Below are 21,296 nucleotides of genomic sequence, written 5' to 3' on the forward strand. Positions count from 1 at the left end.
AATCGAAGATTCCAAAGGATTCACTTCCGCCGTGGTAACTCACTTCCGCCGTGGCATTCTGTAATTTGCCGTGGTGTTCCATTATTAATTTGCCGTGGTGTTTCAATACTAATTTGCCGTGGTGTTTCATTTTTAAGTTGCCGTGGTATTTTTGTTAAATTGCCGCGATGTTTTATTTTTAATTTGCCGTGATGTTTTATTTTTAATTTGCCGTGGCTTTTTTCAAATTGCCGTGGCTTTTTTCAAATTGCCGTGGCTTTTTTCAAATTGCCGTGGCTTTTTTTGAAAAAATTGCCGTGATATTTTTTGAAAGTTGCCGTGACACTTATAGGCCACCGTACAAAACACTTGTTCATGACGACGATTAATTACCGAAGGCTTTTATTACCAATCTCTTTCTCTCTGACAATGTGGAATGACGTAAACGAATAAATTAGACAACTGACCAATCAGAAAAGGCGAGTCTGTCAGACAACAATTGAACTGATTGCGCAGTTAGTCTTACTTTTTTCAGTTCCTAACTATTAACTTAGCACTCTCTCGATACGCGGTAGTGAGGAGGGACACACTCGCTACTTTCAAGATCATTTAGTAGATTCGAAAAAAATCCTACGAAGATGACGTCAATAGTAAGTTAAATTTACATATTATTAATTGTAAATTACGTTACCCGAAATTAAAGCAGTACTTGGTTTGCCTAGATACGGAACCGATTTTAGTTTCTTGATAATAATTATTTAGCAAAGATGAAACTTAACTTGGTTATCTTTTTAAAATCAAACTCTTCGGCAACGCTTTGAAGTTTTCAAAAAAGATATCAAAGATACTTAAAATTGATAATGACGTCACGGTATAGGCCTATCTTGTAAGTGAACAATAGAGTTAGGCCATATAATCTAAGATTTAAGTTTGAATTGGTTAGAACAGATCACATCTTCACCGTGCGTTTTCACTTCGAGCAACAACAAACCAGCTAATTATTTAGGTCGCCTAGGCATGTAGTTATCATTCTTGCGAGTGTTATCAAAGCATGGACCTATAAAGCATGGACCTATAATTTATAGGTCCATGATCAAAGTAAAGGAGTGTGTGTGGTATTTTTAAGTTGGTTTTGGTGAAGTTTAAAAATGAACTCTGTGTAATACTAACATATTCACTGTTAACGCAATTTTAAAAATGTTGGAAAGAGAACTGTTTGAGACGGATGACACAAACTATGAGGGACCTATTTTCAACGTTATGCAATCATAGCAAAACAAATTTCTAATATACCAACAACAACAATTTATTAATGAGTTCAAGTGTAACGATCCGTGAGTGTATATTACAATTAAGGACACTGTTATAGATAAATCTATCGAGGTACTTTTTAAATTCCAATTGTTACTTTATAAACGTTCGATTTGGATGGTGCCAGATTACAACAATAAAACTAAATTTAAACTTTTATCTGACGATCCGAAACTAGGTTGCATTTTTAAGCTCAGCCTAAAATCAAATTGTTACCATACATAAAAGTACGATTGTGTTCTGATATTATAATGATCTCTAAACTTTTTACAAAATTTAGTCTCAGTTTCCAATACAATTGATGATCCTCAGGATTAAGACCATAAAACTAAACTGCACCTTAATTGTATTAAGTTGGTATTTCAACTCAATCTATTTTTGTTACTTTGCATGACTTCCTAAACAAATGAATAAAACAAAAACAATAACGCGGCGAACGAAAAAAGAACAATTGGCGAAACAAATATGACTTACTATAAAACACTCTGTAATATATTTAATCTATAAAAGGTTTGGCTTGACCTTTGCTCATATAAAAATAGTTTACCTCAACTAAAGACAATACTTAAGTTAAGCACTTTTTACATTGAATTGATTGGACTATTATTATACTCACTCCAGTTACTTTCTGAGTATCAAATTATTATGAAACTATATTTGTGATTTAACATTCCAATTTAATTCCATTAAAATCTCTTTTCAATACCGATGGAAAAATGTATTTACTTCTAATTTTTCTTTCTAACTTTTTAAACGAATTATGTAGGCTAAGTTTGCGCATAACTATAATAGGAACAGTATATTATATAATATGTTGTTTTTCTTTTCGAAATGATATCACTCGTTGCATTTTGTACGGTACTAATTAAATGGTGCGGTGGGGAAGATATGTTGTTTATCTTATCGTTGTTTGTTATCATGCAAAGAGGACAAACATTTCGAGACAGGATTTTATGAAAATATTTTAAAAGCTTTGCCGCTGGGAATATTAGGTTTTGTTCTTTCTTGTTGGTAAAGAATAATAAGTATAAGGTCATAACAAAAAATCTGAAAGAGGTTGGTACTTAACAACTTTAACAAAGACTATTTGAATCAACAATTGGACAGTGTTACAATAGTCATATTATTGTGTCAATTATCTTTATTTTTATGTAACTTTTTCTGGGTCAATCACGGTTGTGTTGGATTTTAATCAATTCTGAAATCTGTACAGGATTCTTCCCTAGCCTCGACTTAAGGATGTTTGTTCCCAATGGTTTCTGTCTTGACGTTCTTATCCATTATGTAAACAGATTTCTTTTCAAAAGATTTTGCATGCCCTTTGGTACCTCGCTGAAACAACCTTTGCCTCTTTGTCCGTACGATTCAAAGTTTTGTCGTTAAAGCTGACAAGAAGAACTGAACCGTGGAATCAAAGTACAGAGACGTTATCTCACGGTACGTTTGTGGATTAGTTCTCAAGTAGCACCTCATACTTCTCACCTTTTGAAATGATTGCAACGTAATACAACGCAATGTCAAGAGTGAATTAAAATTATGAGAAATTCAATATCCTTAAAACACCCACAAAGTTTACGCAAGCAACAAACAAGCAAGAGTTCAATAATAGTTTGTTAATTTTGAATTGTTAATTTTATCAGAGTCCTTGAATAATATCTTGCGGCGTGATGTAAATATATTTACGGATCTGGACATAGTATTTTACAGAGAACATGCGCAACTTACGAAAGCTTGGTTCCCAAGGATGCAACGCAATGACGTACGCGCGCAACGCAAAGAATTTGATCAATTACGACGCGATGGATTATCGCTTGTAATTGGTCAACTAACTTCATTCCAACTTATATAATTATATCTCCTCTCAATCGGCCACGGACAATGCAGGCTGGGTGTATATTTATTACATAATTCTGTCATGTCATCAGAACACAATGTCTTCTTTTCTATTCTTCAATGTTAACCATGACGTATTATATTACTCGTTATGTTTGATGACATATCTTTTGTACACCTAGACTTACATAATGTAAATAATACTATAAAGACTATTCATTGCTAACAATACAAAATCCAGGGACGAAAGGGGACGTGGCCAGGGTCGTGTCCAATTAATTATGGGTGTTTGTCTAGCAGTAACTGGTAGGGGAAAGGGAAGGGAAAAGGGGTGCTTGAAACACTTTCATATACAATACACACACATTCATTCACATACAATAATTATTTGATTATGGAATTATTTGAGAGCTAAAACACTTTCAATTCAATAATAGTACATTACATTTCAATTCAATTATGGTTCATTTTTAAACAATGTGCGTATACAAAAACGATTATAATTATTTTCTATATTCTAAACTGTTCAATCAAGTTTTATTTACATTTGCTTAATAGGGTACTATTTTTTTTACTTCCGACTGTCAAAATTTTCCATCATTCGATCATGAATGCAACTAGTCAAGCAAATCAAGTATTTATTGGCCATCAAAAGTTCCAATATTGACAGAACGGGGAAGACATACCAAGTTCTGTAGTATATCACTTTACCATAGAACAATAATTGCAGTATAAAACATCTCTCCACGTAAGGGTACATCAATATTTACACTCACAACAAAGTCAACAAAACTTAAAAGCGCGTCAACATCAGACAAAGCTTGTAAGGAACTTGGTGTTATAAATTTTCAAAAGTTCATTTGATGAGGTCGAGTCTGGATTTAGAAAAGGTCGCCATTCTTTTGATTGCGTTCTAGTTTAGGAACACATCAACATCATTACATTCAATAAAGTTACATGTTTATGTTATAATAATATATTGCATAAGAGCACCTAAACCCAAAATTGTTTAATCTCCTCCAAACCACACTATCGATACCCGATCTGGGGCCTAATTCCCCTTTATCCATTCGGTTTATATTATTATAAAGGAATATTTTCATGAAAAATAAGTTTTGACCAATTTCTTTGCGACGGCCGTTCGGGAATTCTCGGCCATCATGTATTCAATTGAGTGCCCTAGTCCAATCGAAGGGTACGAGTTCATATATTTTGGCATATCATGAAACGCATTGGGACAGTTACACGTCTACAAATTGTCAGTTTATGAATACTATATTCATTCAATTTTTCTATTATATACAACATTGTATTGTTAATTTTAAGGGCAATGAGAGAGACTCTAAACCGCCCACTGATTACTAATAAACGAAAGAAAAATGTCACCCAATGAGATTCGGACTCGGATATCCTAAGATGTAAAGCTGTCGTCCCCTGCCGCCACCAGACCAGAGCCCAACTTCCATACTCTACCATAGTACATATTGTATAAAATGCAACCATATTTTTCTAAATTTTCAGGATAAAAAGGCGCTTGAAGCGAACGAAGTTGACTTTGACGTTAGCGACCGAAATGGCAAGATGGAGTTAATGGAGATTGAGGACTCGGAAGCTATTAAGAGTCGTGGACAATGGGGAAGCCATATTGAATTTTTACTTTCTTGCATCGGATACGCCGTAGGTCTTGGCAACGTCTGGCGGTTCCCTTACCTGTGTTATTCAAACGGTGGAGGTAAAAGAATCTTTATTAATGTTATCCTTCATGAATATTCATGAGATGTCCGATTTAACGTTGTCTATGAATAAGCATTGTGGTTGTCATATCAAGTGTGATTTACTATAATATAGAATTACTAATTGAATCAACATTTTCAGTAAACCAAGTCGCGGCAATTGTGATAAATGTTGAACTGAGGCATAAACAAGTAAAAAAGAAATTATAAAATGATAGGTACATCAAAAGAATATGCAAGTCCTTTTCACTAGAGACCAGCAGAAAATGTGATGATTGTGCTTAACTATAGCCAACATATGACGATTTCTGCCCCTTTTGTGAAATTAAGTTCTATTTTGTCGGCAAATAAAAGCCACTTAAATAAAGTTGCCATTTTTTCGAGTTATCTGGCCTTTTTAATGTTTAGCCTATATTTGCTTTGTGTAAGAAATTGCCTTATTTGTTTATGTATTGCCCTGTCATTGTCTTTTTTTTATTGTCATGTCCGTTTTAGACCTATATGTAAAGATTAGCCATAAAAACGAGCTATGCTCTTTTAGGGTTTTCCCTCTATGTTTGCTTTATCTTAACCATTTATCCCATCAAATAATCTTTACAATTTAGAAAATAAACTGAATCTTGAATTTTGAATTGAATCTATGTACTTCTTTTCCTCCACAATTTGAAGTTGCAGTTTAATTCTTATTTAATTATTTTTAATAAATTAAATAATAAATAAAATTATAATAATAAATTATATTTAATTAAGATTTATTAAAACGAATCTTGTTATTTTCTAGGTGCATTTTTGGTGCCGTATTTCATTATGCTGATCTGTGCTGGATTACCGCTGTTCTTTATGGAGATGGCGTTCGGACAATTCGCTAGCCTGGGAACAATTTCAGCCTGGAACATTAGTCCGCTATTCAGAGGTATAAAAGAACCTTGCAATTCACAAATATACATATTTATTGCTTTTTTCTAATATTCAGTAAAGAAATAATTGTAATTGTTGATTACACCAGGATAAGCACTGTGACAAAAATATTGTGCGGCACGGCGAATATTGACGGAGAATAATGACGGCGAATATTGACGGCGATTATTGACGGCGAATAATGACGGCAAATATTGACGAAGAATTTGACGGATACGCATTTATTATGTCTTCGATATCATAATGGACAAAGTTCAATAGTATACTTTTTCTGTTTGGAACAATACATTTAATTAATTTCTCTCAACCAATATGCCCTCACGTTATTTTATTTTATTTCTAGGTGTTGGTATCGGTATGGTAATAGTCTCTGGTCTGGTTGGTATCTATTACAATGTCATCATAGCATGGACTATCTACTATATGATCCAGTCCTGTACCACCGGAGACCTTCCATGGGTTGGTTGCAATAACACATGGAACACACCCGACTGTTACCCTGCTGGGCAAAATATATCCGGGCTCGAAGGCACATTTACCCGAGCAAGTGATGAATTCTGGCAGTAAGTACTAAGGCTTAAGTCTAATAATACAGAGAACGTATCAATAAGAAAGGGTTACAACTTCTTAAGTCTTGGACGCATCGCAAATGAGTTGACCAATCACAGGCGACAGTTCGGATGATCCATTGCGTTGTGATTGGTTTGTTTTGGCGTGTAAATAACTAAACGTGTTTTAATTCCAGTCGCTATGTTCACGAAATCACTGATGGTATCGAGACTGCTGGTGGCCTCAAGTGGGATCTGGTTGGATGTCTGTTCCTGTCCTGGGTTGTCATCTTCCTATGTCTCTTGAAAGGCGTCAAGTCATCCGGCAAGGTAGGTGTCACAAACATTTACCACAAAATTACGTCTACAAAAAGTACGTCAACAAGTTCACACATAGAACTATTGTGAGTACGGGTAATAATACCGTTGATTAGTTGAAACTATTTTAAACTGTTTTTTATTTATTTATTTATCAGGTTGTCTACTTTACCGCTACGTTCCCGTACGTCATCCTAATCGTGTTGTTCTTCCGAGGCGTTACACTCGACGGCGCAGGCGATGGAATCGAATTCTACATCGTGCCAGATTTGGATATACTGGCTACATCAAAGGTAATAATCAACATCTTACTATCTTACATTGTAGAAACATTAACCAGATTTGATTTGAACATAGTTTATAACACAACACACAAATGTTTTACAGCCATGGAAAGATGCAGCCGTTCAAATCTTCTATTCTCTGGGTGTGTCGTTCGGAGGATTGATGACGATGGCTAGTTTTAACAACTTCAATAACAATTGCTTCAGGTACGTCGTATACATTTTTATTTATATATTTCAACTTTATTTAGAAAGGGTAACACTTACAGCTGAACCCGTAGGCCGCCCATGACCAGTGCATCATGTAAAATGTAGACGGTCGCGAGCATCTGGCATTGGCTTCTTATCACCTTTTTTTTGAGTCGCTTTCATATTTGTCGACAATTGCGACAGACTGCCACGCCAACATTGAAAGCATATATTGCAAAATATAGATGGACCTATACACAGTACACTATCATCATAGGTATTAGTATTAAGACGTGACAGTATAGTGTAGTGATAGTACTTACAATGTACAGTATTGTGGTTTTCTAGGGACGCTTTGGTGGTCGCGTTTACCAACTGTGGAACGAGCGTCTTCGCCGGTTTTGTCATATTCTCGGTTCTTGGGTTCATGTCGAAGACCAGCGGTATTCCAATCGAAGAAGTAGTGGCTGACGGTAAGTGGCATTCATTTATTTATCTTGCCTTATAGTGAGAACAAAGCTTATCCTCGACAATTCGTTCAACGTTTTTATTTTTGTAGAAGGTTTTAATATTTGCATCTTTAAAAATCTTTTCAATTTTACAATAGACCTACATTTTTTGAATTTGTTTATTTTTTCCTAGGTCCTGGTCTTGCGTTCATTGTATATCCAGAAGCGTTGGCGCTGTTACCGGGTTCGCAAATTTGGGCGTTTTTATTTTTCTTCATGCTTTTTACCCTTGGACTCGACAGTGAGGTAATTCGTCTTTATTTCTTGTCATTTTTTCTATTGAGTTAAATCTCTTACTAAAATATTAAACGCCATCATTCTAATATAATTCAGTTTAAAAAATGTGATTGTTTGTCTGTCGTTTCCTCATCATAAGTTCGTTTTATTAGGAGGCGACGTAAGTGATTTGACCAATCACAAGCTATAGATTATAATCGATTGTGATTGGCCGAATTACTTGTACGTAACGCTCTTGCGTTGCATAGAAACAAAGCTAAGTATCTATATTATAGTTTAATGATTTTGATATTTTTGGCTATAGTTTGCCATGATGGAGACTGTGATATCTGCCATTAATGACGTACTTCCGCCAAAGCAACGCAAATGGAAACCGTTATTGACGTTTGTCTGTTGTGCTCTTGGATTCGTTCTCGGCCTACCATGCGTCACAAGGGTAAGTTTACATTTCAATTACGTGGTGTTGTGGCATGGCACTTGTCCTGATATCAAAGTGTGTCCGGTTCGAATCATATCATGATATCATGATTGATAATACTTAATACACTTTTTACATTTCAATTACGTGGTCTTGGGGCATGTCCTGATATCAAAATGTGTCGGTTCGAATCATATCATGATATCATGATTGATAATACTTAATACACTTTTTACATTTCAATTACGTGGTCTTATGGCTAGGCACTGCTATCAAAATGTGTCGGGTTGAAGTCACATCATAATTGATAATATTAAATACTTAGGGTTAATGTGTTTTTTTTGTCGAAAATTACATGGTCATGACAAAATTGAAATTTACAATATTTTCGAAACCGTTAGTTGAACGATAGAAATAAATTCCACAAGAAAATTTTAGAGGTCTGTTTTATATTAGATTACGCAAAGTGATTTTGTCGAAAATGAAAATTTAAATTTAAAATATTTTCGAAACCGTCAGCCCTTAAAGAGGTTTTACTTGTGTCATCCTATCTTTATGGTAAAACACTGTGCAGGATCTTTGAAATTAATATTATGTTATGACTGAGCGAAACGACTTATTCTAAGCGCGTACATTATCGCCAGACGATGGATTAGTGGCTAGGCCTTAAATGCAGCATACCTAACCTCCCGGACTTGATTATCTTGCAGGGCGGGATGTACGTTTTCCAGCTGATGGACTGGTATTCGGCTGGCTTCTCTCTAATGGTCATCGCCATCGTATTCTGTTGCGTCATCAGCTATCTATACGGTAAGTTGTCGGAGCTCATTTTTGTCATTGCGACTAGACACACAATTATGATGTGTTTATCCATATGCCTGGGAAGTATCTATTGGGTCTGTGGAATTTATAGAAACCCGGGGTTACAATATCTTAATAAAATCGTAATTAATTGTCGACCGAGCGATTAATTTTGCGACCAATAAGCACGGTCAAAGTTTCTATACCGTTAATGCGTTGATATCATAATGCGCCTATATGGAAAGTGTGGTGTCGTACGCACTTACTAAATTGATAATGTGTGGAATAAACATTAATATGTACATATATTGTACATTCTATTAATATTATGACGTTTTACTGCGTATATAGGTACCGGTCGCTTCTTGGACGAGATCAAGGTAATGGTTGGCTTCAGACCACGAATCTACTGGAGAGCGTGCTGGATGATCGTTACTCCAGCTTTACTTATAGTAAGTCTACTGCATTCCATGTGTATTTAATGTTCTGTTCAGTGTGTTTCGAATATTTGAAGATTTCAATATTTTTTCTTTCTTTTTTGTAGGCTATTATTGTCTTTACATTCGTATATTATACCCCAGTGACGTACAGTGGTTATGAGTACCCAGTATGGGCAGAGGTTGTCGGCTGGATTCTGAGTTGTTCGTCATTTATTGTCATTCCGGTATATGCTGCCATTGCTGTGTATCGCGAGGAAGGTCCGATATTAAGCGTAAGTACTGAGCCATTAAGCGTGGTTATCACTAGAGACGCGATGCAATGACGCAGACGCAACGCAATCAAGTTGACCAATGACAAGCGACAATTCGAATAATCCATTGCTTGTGATTGGTTTAAATCGATTACGTTATGCTTACGTCCTTGCGTTCTAGTGGGAACCACGCTTTAAGCTGAATTAAACAGTCTCAAGTGTAGTCATTGGATGAAAGTTTCCGTCAAACACGTGACACTGCTTGTTATTGTCGACCGTGTATTGGGTGAATAGGCCTAACGGTGGTGGTACACAATCTGTGATGATTGATTGTATTATTACTTTTGAGACAGACAATCTATTGATTATGTTAGAACTAGATTTATGGAGCAATTAGCCTAACAATAATACTAAATACAAGTCCATTAATTTTATTTATAATGAATGGTTTCAATTTCTTTATCTGGAGATTCTCCAAAAATGTATTCATGTGTAATTCATCCGTATCCCACTATATGGTGTCGATGAATAAGGCTTTATAAACATCACAACAATCAAGTAGACTAAAACGAGTCGCACATTCCGATGGGTGACGTCTGAACACAATTGACAATTGTGCTTACCAAAGTTCTCAGTGATAAAACTATATAATCTTTTCGAAGGTTAGGCTTTATTTAAATAGAAAACGGTTTGGCGGATTAAGGAATTATTATTAAACGATGCATTTTAGGAGTGAGAATGTTGACGTAAATGAATTTTGTTTTATCCATAATAAACTATATTTATCTGCTATTGTCGAATCGTATACAGACGCTCTTGTTTTCCTGCGCATTGTGTTGTGTTATGCTGAAATACAATAAGGCCTGCTCCATTCTGTATTGTCTTTTTTATGTTAGTCCACCATTCGACGTTTCGATTTTTAGCTGGAATTTCCAAGCTCAAGTAGTATATACGTATGAAACGCCAAATGTGCAAAAATACTTATCCTTTTACTAATATTCAGTCAAAACTGCGTCTGGGACCCAGACTAGCCTACAATATGTAATCTTATTTCTTTATATTATAGCGAATCTCTATGTTGATGAAACCGGCAGAAGATTGGGGACCAGCATTGAATGTCAACCGTTTGAAAGCGGGATACCAGCCAATGGGAGACGGTCTTGATACAGTTAGCGAGAAAGTAAATGAAGGTTTTGTCGCTTAGAACATGGAAACATGGTACTGTACTATGGAGGTTGTGACTATAATCACCTTGCGACCACACATTGGTTTCACATTCAGTTATTATCACCAGATAGGAGACTTTGTCTATTGAAACGACAGATAGAAGACTATGTCTATTGAAACGAATTGGTGCGCGCGCATACACAAGCCTCCCTACCATTATTTGGACGCAACAAATTGGTTTAATACTCTTGGTGACGACATCATCATAATCATAAATAATTATATTGGTAACTAGAAGCTTAATATTTAGAGGTTTTAACTATAAATGTAATAATTACTGTACATGTTGCTTATTATGAAATAAAATGTTTGTATAATTTTTATATGAAAACAATATACAGATAGGGGACCGTGTTAAGTACGGTACTTAAGTAAAGTAGGGTAGTAGAGAACAATTGTATTTAAAGCTGTTTGAATCAATACAAAACAAGTTAATGACAAAACACCTTGACTTTGGAGTAAACGTGACATGGCATAATTCCAATATATTGCAATTATATTGTTAAGGATAAAAATGTTTCTATTATGGTTGACATTGTATAACCAGTGGTAATAAACACAACCTGTTGTTACAATCAGGCCTATTATTATATAAAGCTGAGATAATAATGAAAACACAGTAGGACATTGAAACATTCAGATAAAAGCATAACTTGTTTGCTGTTAAAAAATTTCCCAAAGCTAAAAGTACATTTTAAATAGTTTGTTATTTTCTTCCATGTTAAATATAGATTTCCTTATGGGCCGGCCTTACTTAAAAACAACCCTGTTTCCATTCCTTGAAATTAGTTTTTTAAACTTTTCCCACCGATCAATAAAATAAATATTACGTTACTCTTTATAGTTTGTAAATACATTACACGGAACTGAATGAGTGTGTTCTTAAAGATGTATTGTCCCCAAAAATCATGCAAAATAAACATTTAAATAAAATCAAATAGGTCTTTGGTCAATATTTAATCAAATACACAGTTGTTTGTTTTTTTAATGTTGTTTTCCATTCAATCTTTGAGCAAAGTAAATAACTATTAAGTGACATGAAAATGGCATATTCAACAAAAAACCTTTTTTTCCCTAGGGGGACAATAACATCAATGTAAAATATAATATGAATTTACTTTTTTATAGGATTTTTTTGTGGAAATGATGAATTTATATCAAATAAAAATGTTTTTGGTTTTTTATATTCATTTGATTCTATTGTGTTTGTATCAATTATCACATGTCTCTTTCTCTCTTGTTACGTTGTTAGTATCAGAGCCATATATATGGCTCTGGTTAGTATTCTCTTAGAGCGCCACCAGCGAGCATTTGGAATTCGAAGCTCTCTCGGGTATGACACGCCATGTGTGTCATAATGTTTTATTTAATGATTTCGATAGCGCCACTATTCTCTGATCCACTGTACTGCTATATTATAGATAATAAACAATAGACATTCTGTAAACGTGGAGGTACCCTTTAAACCGAATTGCTTTCTACAGCCTGGACTAGTTTTGAATAATATATACGAATTTGTAAAGCGCCAATTCCAGCAACAAGTGATCAAAGTCGCTATGGAGATGTTACATCTTTTCAACAACATTCTTCTCCCCTAAGGGTCACATCGTGTCATCGGCAGCCATTACGTCTGTCCACGACAGTGTGTGTGTATGAACTAGTACACCGGGGTAACCCCCTACTCGTCTCGAAAGATGTACTAGGTTCTTTAAAGTGCACATGAGCCAGATGTACACTGGACCTACGGTTTATAGTCCTTATCCGTGAAGACATGTTTTACCACCAGAACCATGGAGAGAGTGAGCCTCGAACCCTTGCCGATGTTATAGCTATGGATTACGTTCCACTGTCTTAACTGCTCGGCCACACTCACTCACTAGTCTAAACACTCACAGTCTAAACACACATAAAAATAACAAAATAACTTTACAGTATTTAGCATTTTTTAATTACTCGGACAACACAACTATGATATTTCATTATGCATCTCACACGATGCTGTTGGAAAAACTCAAAGGTCAAGGCTTAAATAAAAAAATAAATTTTGTTTAAATCAAGTAAAATAAAATGGATGACTGAACATTAATACAATTAACACATAAGCTGTAACCCTTGACCTGTGTATTCCGCTTATTATCAGTTGAAACAAGCTCATGTAGACCTCCAAAATGAACAATTTTTAGGTTAACATTTTGATCACACTCATATCAGCTCAGAATGTGGACAGCTAAACATGCTTTAGTTTTTAACTTAATACACATGTAAGTTAAACTTAAGCTTATGCCGTGTGCCAATGTTGATTTTTTTACCTATATTTCTATTAGGCCAAATAACAGTCTAGAACCAAGACTAATACAAAATTGTGACAACACATCGGTCTTAATGCCATGTATGTTTACAAATCATTTTAAATTACTGTAGAACCCCTCCTTTGGAACACCTTGAATAGAGGTACCCCTATTCAGGGGACAATTTGTTGGGGCCCAATGGTGTGCCTTTAATAGAGTTTATACTGTACTATCAAAGTACTACAGGCCTTGTCTTTTGAAAATCATGGTGTGCTACAAATTGCACTCAATACATTCAGGGGTGCTGTAGGTGTGCTGTTTGTATTTTTATGTGTAGAAGTTTACCAAATTAAGGCGTGTTGTAAATCGCACTCCTCAAGGACAGTTTAGGAGTGCGTTAGGTGAGTGATCACACTCACTCGCCTTAAAGCTTGGTTCCCACTAGAACGTAACGCAAGGACGTAAACGCAACGCAATCGTTTTAACCAATGACAAGCGAAGTTATAGACAGTTAGCAATCACAAGCGAATAAGCCATCGCTTGTGATTGGTCAATTCGATTGCGTTGCGTTACGTCCTTGTGTTGCGTCGCTAGTGGGAACCACGCTTTAAAGACAAGGCCTGGTACTAAACAATATTTATAGGGTCTATATTAATATGACTGTGCATTAATAAATGGTATTACCCTGTGGGAAACTGATAGGGTTTTGTATTATTACAGTAGTTCTATATAACAACTAATAAATGTCTCAAATTATCTGTGTAAATAAATATGTTTAAAACTAGTGCATATATAGTACAGTACTTTCTTGTAGCAAGGCAATCAAAGCGAGATAACCTGTTGCTACTAAATGAAATGTTTTAATTGGAATGAACCCCATACAGTAGTTACAAAAATAAAGCAAATTTGCAATGCATTCTTCTGGCATTTCATTAAAATAATGATAATATTAAACATCTTTGCATATTAATATGAACCTTCTGTAATATTATATAAATAATGACATCACTTTCATCCATACAATAAAGCCATGCTACTGTAAACACTTGCAATAATATGAATATCATTGGTAATTGTCCTTATAATATATTAGGCCTAAAAATGTTATGTTGCAAAATCGGCAATAATTAAAAAATGGCAGATCATACCTTATTTTATTTAAATTAATGTGTTGACATAAATAATTACTGTATTATATATTTGGTCTTGGTAGAAAAAAATACTATTGGGCCAAAATCTAAAAAAATAGTAGCGGGCCAACACATAAATTTAAACAAAATAGAGGGCGGTATAGAAAATTCATACAGTTTCTACCAACAATTTAAATGCTCAATTGGATGTGGTCTGAGCAACATCACACTTTTTATCAAAGCCTTGACATCACAACTGCAATAGTCTTCACAATATTATGACATCACTATACCGTACTGCTAATATTATTATTATGAAATCATTGCAATGAAATTATAACGGTTTACATCAATGACTGATGTATATCATATCATCACATACCACACTACGCATGCAGACTTTTATCATTAACACTATCATTACAATACCACTGGTTTTAAATCAATCGCTCATCACATAAACAAAAATATATCATTCAGTCTTTAACTCATCATAAGCCGCCAAAAAATAAATAAAATGCATATTCACATTTAATGGAATTACTCCACCAAACATGCACTAACCTATGAATATGAAATCACTGGTTCGAATCATCAACCAATCATTACATTCATTTATATTCCATGCAAACAAGTGATTATGAACGTTAGTCGGCCAAAGTACGTTTTAAACAAAAACTGAAAGCATAGTTACACAGACTGTCTGGCTGTATGTCCTACCTTAAGAGTATTCTGAAAGGCCCCGTTGTATGACGCAACCCATCCCTGAAAGTTAGCAACTTCCAACAAGTAATTAATTAGCAGTACGCTAACGACGAAGACACCCGATAACATCTAGTATAATTATGACTACCGTATTTTCATTTTTCTGTTGTTTCATCTTTACTTTCTTCTTTTGCGTCACCGTTTTCTTTTGTCTTTGATTCTTCTTCAGCTTTGCTTTCGTCTTTTTTGTTGTCATCTTTGACCGTCAAATCTCCAAGTTTTTCCGCTACAGCATCCGTTTCTTCTCCTGCTGGCTTTTCTTTATCTTTCTTTTCATCTAAATTCAAATAAATAAATTTAATTACTTGTGTGTTAAGCCTTTGCTGTTTAAGTTTGGTAGAGTTATTAAAGCCTCGAAAATATATTTTAATCTGATGCTTAATTAAAGGCCGTAGCAAGAGGTTAAAAACAGATGAGGTATAAATAAATAAAATGCATATTTACATGTAATGGAATTACTCCACCAAACATGCACTAGCCTATGAATATGAAATCACTGGTTCGAATCATCAACCAATCATTACATTCATTTATATTCCATGCAAACAAGTGATTATGAACGTTAGTCGGCCAAAGTACGTTTTAACAAAAACTGAGAGCATAGTTACACACAGACGGACTGGTTAAAGATGCTTTAAATATAATTAATATAAAATATGACGATCTGTACTGGGGAGTTGGGGTGGTTGGTGAAAATTGAACATTTCAGACGAGGCAAGCACCTCGTCTGCCTCATGCTGGCTATGGCCCTGCTATATTTACTTAGCATGCTTCATTCTTTTCTAAGTAGATATTGAAGCATCAACATCTTTTAATGGACAAAAACATTACCAAAAATTGTACTGTACAGTTGTCAACTCTTACAATACCAACCAGACTATGAAAACACAGAAATTCTCCCAAAATTCTATTAGAAGAGCCAACTTATACTAGTACATGTGTTTATCGACATCAACAAAAGTAACAAGCGAGTTTAGCAATAAACAACCTAACTGGACACTCACCTGAAGTCAAGCGTTCCTGACAATCCTGAAAAGCTGTTTTGAACTTCTTTGCATCTGTGTAAGAATTGAACAGTTCTTGTAAATATAGAACACACAATTTTTCTCTTTCATTAAAAATATGGTTAATTTGTTTTCAATTGTTTTGTTTAGAAAGATTACTAAAGTGGAACTAATTATCAGTTAATGAGACCATCAGCATCAATGTCATTTTGTACAGTTGACCTTTGACCGCCCGTCTCAGTATCATCATGCTTAGCTCTCTGTGCCTAGACTGTAAACATGGTTTAATTTGGGGGTTGGGTAAGCTAAAAACACAGACCTAGATCAATTATCAATCTACAGATAAGTAAAATATAATGAGATCCAATAAAATCCCTAATTCTTCTTTAAAACAGTATTACTATAGCTTAGCCTTAGCCTGTATACAGTCCTTGTAGAGATGTAACTAAATACAAGAACGTGAACATCAAAAACATCTCATGTAATAAACATGAATATGAATAATGATTATATTCTATGATACCCCTATTAACACTACTGTACAGTCAAGTCCTAATCTAAAGTTCTGTCTACACTATCAAACTAGTTTGACAAAAAAGTGTGATGTGCCTAAATATAGTAGTGATATGCCCAAATAAGGTTAATATGACATCATCGTGTACATATATGGGCAAATCACATTTTTTGTCACATAAAGTTTGATAGTGTAGACAGAGCTTAAGGTTTGAATACTTATCCACTAAACCTGGTGTCATTCTCTCACTTACTTTCAGCATTAGCAAATCGGATAGCTAACGTTTCAGCTTTTGGTTCTTCATCAGCAAAATCAGCCGGTGTGTTCCATACAAAAGCTCTATCACTATCACAATTTGCTTTCAGTTCCATTGACGGTAGTACTACAAAAACATAATCTTAGCATTAAACGCAAAAACGGCTGCGACTTTGACGGAAAGGTTTACATGCAATAAAACGTGTAGTACAAAAAACTCTTAGCTAACCCATCAGTTTTGAAAAATGCCCATTGAGCAAATGAACATTAATATGGATAATCAACGATGTGTATGTCGTGAATAAATGTTATCAAACACCTTTCATACTTCAGATTTTACCAATTGATTTAATCACCATACTGTGTTCACACTGCCTCTCATTGCCTTAGGCCATGTTCACACTGCCTCTCATTGCCTTAGGCCATGTTCACACTGCCTCTCATTGCCTTAGGCCATGTTCACACCTAAGGTGGCTTTAGCATACTATGCTTTGTATATAAATGCTGTAGCTTGTAAGCAGAAGTCAGTCTTTACAATCTTTTTTGTAATTGGTGTACCTTAAACCGATTAATCATGTACAGTACAACCTTCATTTTACATACGGTACAGGACCGAAAGACGTACGTAAAACATGGGATTTGTAAAATCCAGGTTGACAATAAATTGAACACCAAATACATAGATCGTAGCTAAAAAGGCTGCAATGTTTGCGCCCTCAATGTAAGAAAACATACTAAAAATGATGATGTCATCGGTCAAACAAAGGTTCTACTGTATAGAGTAAAACCATCTGAATACTTACAATAATGATTTGCACATAATTTAAAGGTTTTTTCACGTCTCATAACTAATCTGTATTTTGTTTCATCATTGTTGCTTTTAAGTATTTTTACGTCACCAACTCCTCTTTCTTTCCATTCTGTTGATTCTCCATTGTTGAAATATCTAAATAATTTGGCTCTTCTGTAAAAGCAAATGATAAATTCAAATTTAGTCAATAATAATGGGGAAGGGCATTACTATAAAACTCTTAAGCTCTGTCTACACTATCAAACTAGTTTGACAAAAAAAGTGTGATGTGCCCAAATATGGTAGTGGTATGTCCAAATATGGTAGTGATATGACATCATCATGTCCATATGGTCACATCACATTTTTTTCACATAAAGTTTGATAGTGTAGACAGAGCTTTAGACAAAGCTGACATTGACAACGGAATTGATTGCATGGAGATTAAATGACGTGTAAAAACTGAATAGCACTGTACATCCCAAAATGACAGTTGGTCTTTTTTTCCTTGATATATTTTCATAGTTTTCAGAGTTTGACACTCACATCCTAAACACCTCCTCTTCATTTTCTTCTAAGGTCTTGATTTCAACTGGTGCTAATTTTACAATAGGTTCAAAATGAACATCTGGGCTAGTTGGTCCGTCTTCCTGTAATTATAAAAAGTTTGTTTTATCATTAACTTTCATTAACATTCTCCAAAGACCAAACAGAACACAACCATAAAATGGGACAGTTCGTTTATCAGTTAATGAGACCATCAGCATCAATGTCATTTTGTACAGATGACCTCTGACCGCCCGTCTCAGTATCATCATTTAATTAATTATTAAACTGTCAACCATTTCTACTTTTTTTTTTATCAGAGGCATAATAGGCCTGATATCTGATGTTAAATAAGATAATTTTTTTAGTCTTTTCTGTGCCCGGCCCTGGACGATTCAAATCCAGCACTTTATTATGAACGAACAAAAAAAAAAGGAAAGTTTGTTTTCATGAAATTATGAATGAAACTAGCCTAGTCTAGGCCTAAAAATTAAAACAAAATAAGAATAAGATTTGATTAAATGAATCAATAATCATGATGATGTACACTAAAAAAAGAATGGCAATTATTAACACAATAATGTAAGATAATTAATAACTATCTGGTGGTAAAGTAATACAATGGTGCCTAACAATAGGAGGCCTAGACCTAAGCCTACAGCCGCAGCAGTAGTATGCTAGTCAAGTTGAAGTAAGCTGTGTTTCAAGCCCCAGCAATACACAGAACACAATAGGTCAATCATGGCCCGGGATACATGCTTAACCTTACAAAAACTTACTAACTACACAACTTCTACCTACAAATACTTCAATAAATTGACTCATTTAGATATATCATATATTTTAGACTTATCAAAGTACCTTTACGTCAGCCATTATATTACATTTATGGAGATTCCAATGGATTTATTTTAAACAAATCTCTATTACGAAACTCCGTTCCCGCGACGATACACAAAATTTGCATGAACTTCAACCTTAAAACCTTGTTTCATATTTGTGTTCAATTATAAAATTACAAATAGGCGATATATACGCACGTATCACCTAAATAAAATTAAAATTTATTTAATTTGTTTATTTACGTGAAAAATATAAACATACCTAGGCTTATACTATGTTTTTATTCATAAATTTTAAGAAATTTTCCATAGTGTTTCCATAGGTCAAAGGGTAAACACTTTGTTTTTGTTTTTTATTTTTGTGCTCGATCGTATTCGCGCGTTGTGTTTGCTGTACCCGGAAATGATTTTGTTTTTTTACAAGTTCTGAATATTATTGTCATATGTAACGATTAAAAGTAATAGAATATTGTTCGTACTTTATTTTCAGGGGCCCGTTCGTAAGTAGGTAACAAAGCCAAAGGTAGTTAAGTTAGCTAGTTAGGCTAGGCCTAACTAACGGGAGGCTGATTGGAACAGCCTCCCGACTGAAACCGCACTGTCTCAAAAAGCCGCATTTGAGCAAGCAACTGAGCACACGTGGTGTACCGTAAGCTGCAAACACACTGGATTATAGTGCTGAAATCAGCGATGTCCAGTCATCATTCTGAAGATTCTATCTAGCCTACCTCTCTACTCTACTAGGCCTAGGCCTAGTGCAAAAAAGGCGAGGTTGTTCAATGTTGGTTGGCGGGGCCGGGCGTGTGAGGCGCTGTTCTTGAAAGTGGCCGGGTTTCTAAATCTAGGCCTAGGCTGTTCTGATATCTCTGAAACTTAAATTTAAGCAGACTTTATACCCAAATCATGTTTTTATAATAGACCTGCCTACTGCTACTAAACTAACTATTATTAATTAAACGAAAGAACGCGCGAAATATTGAAAGTATTAGAAAAGCCTTAAACTTAAAAGTAAACTAAAAAATATTATTAAATAAATTTTTATTAAAAAATGTTTTAAAAATACTTTCACTAAATTCAGTAAACATGTATGTATACAGAATAAAGTAAAGTCACAATTGGTTGAGAACTCCTATTTCAAAATATTGATAGGCCTTAAAATTAAATTTAAATTGCATTAATAATAATATTTACATTTATATTAATATTTCTGGCTATAGAGAGGTACTGAATCCAGTAAGCATGACAAGCGGCGGAGGGAAAAAAGTGCAAGCTACTACCCATCATTTTTCAGTTCCAGGACTTTATGGTAAAGATTCCTTGTCAGCTGATGATCAAGAACTATATGAGCTTTGCAATTTGTCAGGTGTCAATCTTAGCCCGGCTGTATACAAGTAAGCACATCAATATTGGTTTAAGTTTGATTGTTATAAATATTTAATTTAGGATTTAATTAATAATGGAATCAATATTATAACAATTATTTTGATGGAAAAGGGCAACTACTTAATAAATAGAAAATCTATTTGTATGTCTATATGCCATACATTTAATACAAGTTGTTCATGAGGGCCTATATAAGCATTTATGCTTGGCCTCTATACACAGGAGGCATGAATTCAGATGCTTTCTTAAAAAGGTATGCCTATTAAAACATAAAATCTAATGTTTTCTTATCAGAATCCTAATGGATTTACTAAAGATGAATGTATCTCCTGTTGCCATTACACAAATGCTGAAGACAATGACACATGGCAGTGGCTTATCACTCTCGCAAACGAGTCTTCTAGTAGAAGAACCAAGAAAAGCGCCCTCTTCGACAGACCTAATGCTCTCACAAACTCTCGTAGATGCACCAAGTAAAGTTACTTCTTCATCCAGCAGATCGTCAAGTGCTTCAAAAAGTTCAAAAAGTAGAAACAGTCGGAGTTCAAAGTCCAGAGATTCTCAAAAATAGTTCTCTAAATGTTTGCGAATGAACATGATAACTAAATATCATATTTGCTGCTCATGATTGACCGTTTACAAGGAGCAGGAGCTTACATTGAAAATTTATTTCTCTCAATCAAATACTTTAAAAGCATTGGATTGCAGATTTCATTATATTGTATATAAAGTTAACTAATATTTGGTATCACAGTAAATAAAAGATATTTGACAGTATTTGCA

General features: G+C 34.6%; 3 protein-coding genes across 3 annotated transcripts; 2 read left to right on the forward strand and 1 right to left on the reverse strand.

The window, feature by feature from the left end:
- Positions 1 to 541: 541 nt before the first annotated feature.
- LOC144835301 (sodium- and chloride-dependent glycine transporter 1-like) lies at positions 542 to 12,182 on the forward strand. The gene is made up of 14 exons (XM_078690382.1): positions 542 to 629; positions 4,645 to 4,855; positions 5,638 to 5,769; positions 6,118 to 6,337; positions 6,520 to 6,652; positions 6,799 to 6,933; positions 7,028 to 7,131; positions 7,462 to 7,586; positions 7,756 to 7,868; positions 8,164 to 8,295; positions 8,988 to 9,087; positions 9,430 to 9,530; positions 9,623 to 9,790; positions 10,836 to 12,182. Exons 1-14 carry the CDS (start codon positions 618 to 620, stop codon positions 10,971 to 10,973), a joined length of 1,824 nt encoding a protein of 607 aa, XP_078546508.1. The 5' UTR covers positions 542 to 617; the 3' UTR covers positions 10,974 to 12,182.
- Positions 12,183 to 12,921: 739 nt separating this feature from the next.
- On the reverse strand, positions 12,922 to 19,303 carry LOC144835312 (ran-specific GTPase-activating protein-like). Its single transcript, XM_078690395.1, has 6 exons — positions 19,150 to 19,303; positions 18,289 to 18,392; positions 17,756 to 17,916; positions 16,951 to 17,079; positions 16,184 to 16,237; positions 12,922 to 15,456 (listed from the first exon to the last, which is right to left on the reverse strand). The coding sequence occupies exons 1-6, from the start codon at positions 19,162 to 19,164 to the stop codon at positions 15,275 to 15,277; spliced, it is 645 nt and encodes a 214-aa protein (XP_078546521.1). The 5' UTR covers positions 19,165 to 19,303; the 3' UTR covers positions 12,922 to 15,274.
- Positions 19,304 to 19,611: 308 nt separating this feature from the next.
- On the forward strand, positions 19,612 to 21,290 carry LOC144835313 (uncharacterized). Its single transcript, XM_078690396.1, has 3 exons — positions 19,612 to 19,630; positions 20,348 to 20,521; positions 20,808 to 21,290. The coding sequence occupies exons 2-3, from the start codon at positions 20,370 to 20,372 to the stop codon at positions 21,082 to 21,084; spliced, it is 429 nt and encodes a 142-aa protein (XP_078546522.1). The 5' UTR covers positions 19,612 to 19,630; positions 20,348 to 20,369; the 3' UTR covers positions 21,085 to 21,290.
- The last annotated feature ends 6 nt before the right edge of the window (positions 21,291 to 21,296 follow it).

This window comes from Antedon bifida, chromosome 2 (genome assembly GCF_963402885.1).
Source record: "Antedon bifida chromosome 2, ecAntBifi1.1, whole genome shotgun sequence".
In the NCBI taxonomy this organism is placed as follows: domain Eukaryota; kingdom Metazoa; phylum Echinodermata; class Crinoidea; order Comatulida; family Antedonidae; genus Antedon; species Antedon bifida.

Excerpts from the sequence above, each read along its gene's own strand:
- LOC144835301 (XM_078690382.1), top strand. Across the intron at positions 6,934-7,027 it reads ATATACTGGCTACATCAAAG|CCATGGAAAGATGCAGCCGT; the intron begins GTAATAATCAAC and ends AATGTTTTACAG. Across the intron at positions 9,531-9,622 it reads TTACTCCAGCTTTACTTATA|GCTATTATTGTCTTTACATT; the intron begins GTAAGTCTACTG and ends TCTTTTTTGTAG.
- LOC144835312 (XM_078690395.1), bottom strand. Across the intron at positions 16,238-16,950 it reads CCGATTTGCTAATGCTGAAA|ATGCAAAGAAGTTCAAAACA; the intron begins GTAAGTGAGAGA and ends ATTCTTACACAG. Across the intron at positions 15,457-16,183 it reads TCAGGAACGCTTGACTTCAG|ATGAAAAGAAAGATAAAGAA; the intron begins GTGAGTGTCCAG and ends ATTTGAATTTAG.
- LOC144835313 (XM_078690396.1), top strand. The coding sequence starts at position 20,370 with ATGACAAGCGGCGGAGGGAAAAAAGTGCAAGCTACTACCCATCATTTT. Across the intron at positions 20,522-20,807 it reads CTTAGCCCGGCTGTATACAA|AATCCTAATGGATTTACTAA; the intron begins GTAAGCACATCA and ends TTTTCTTATCAG.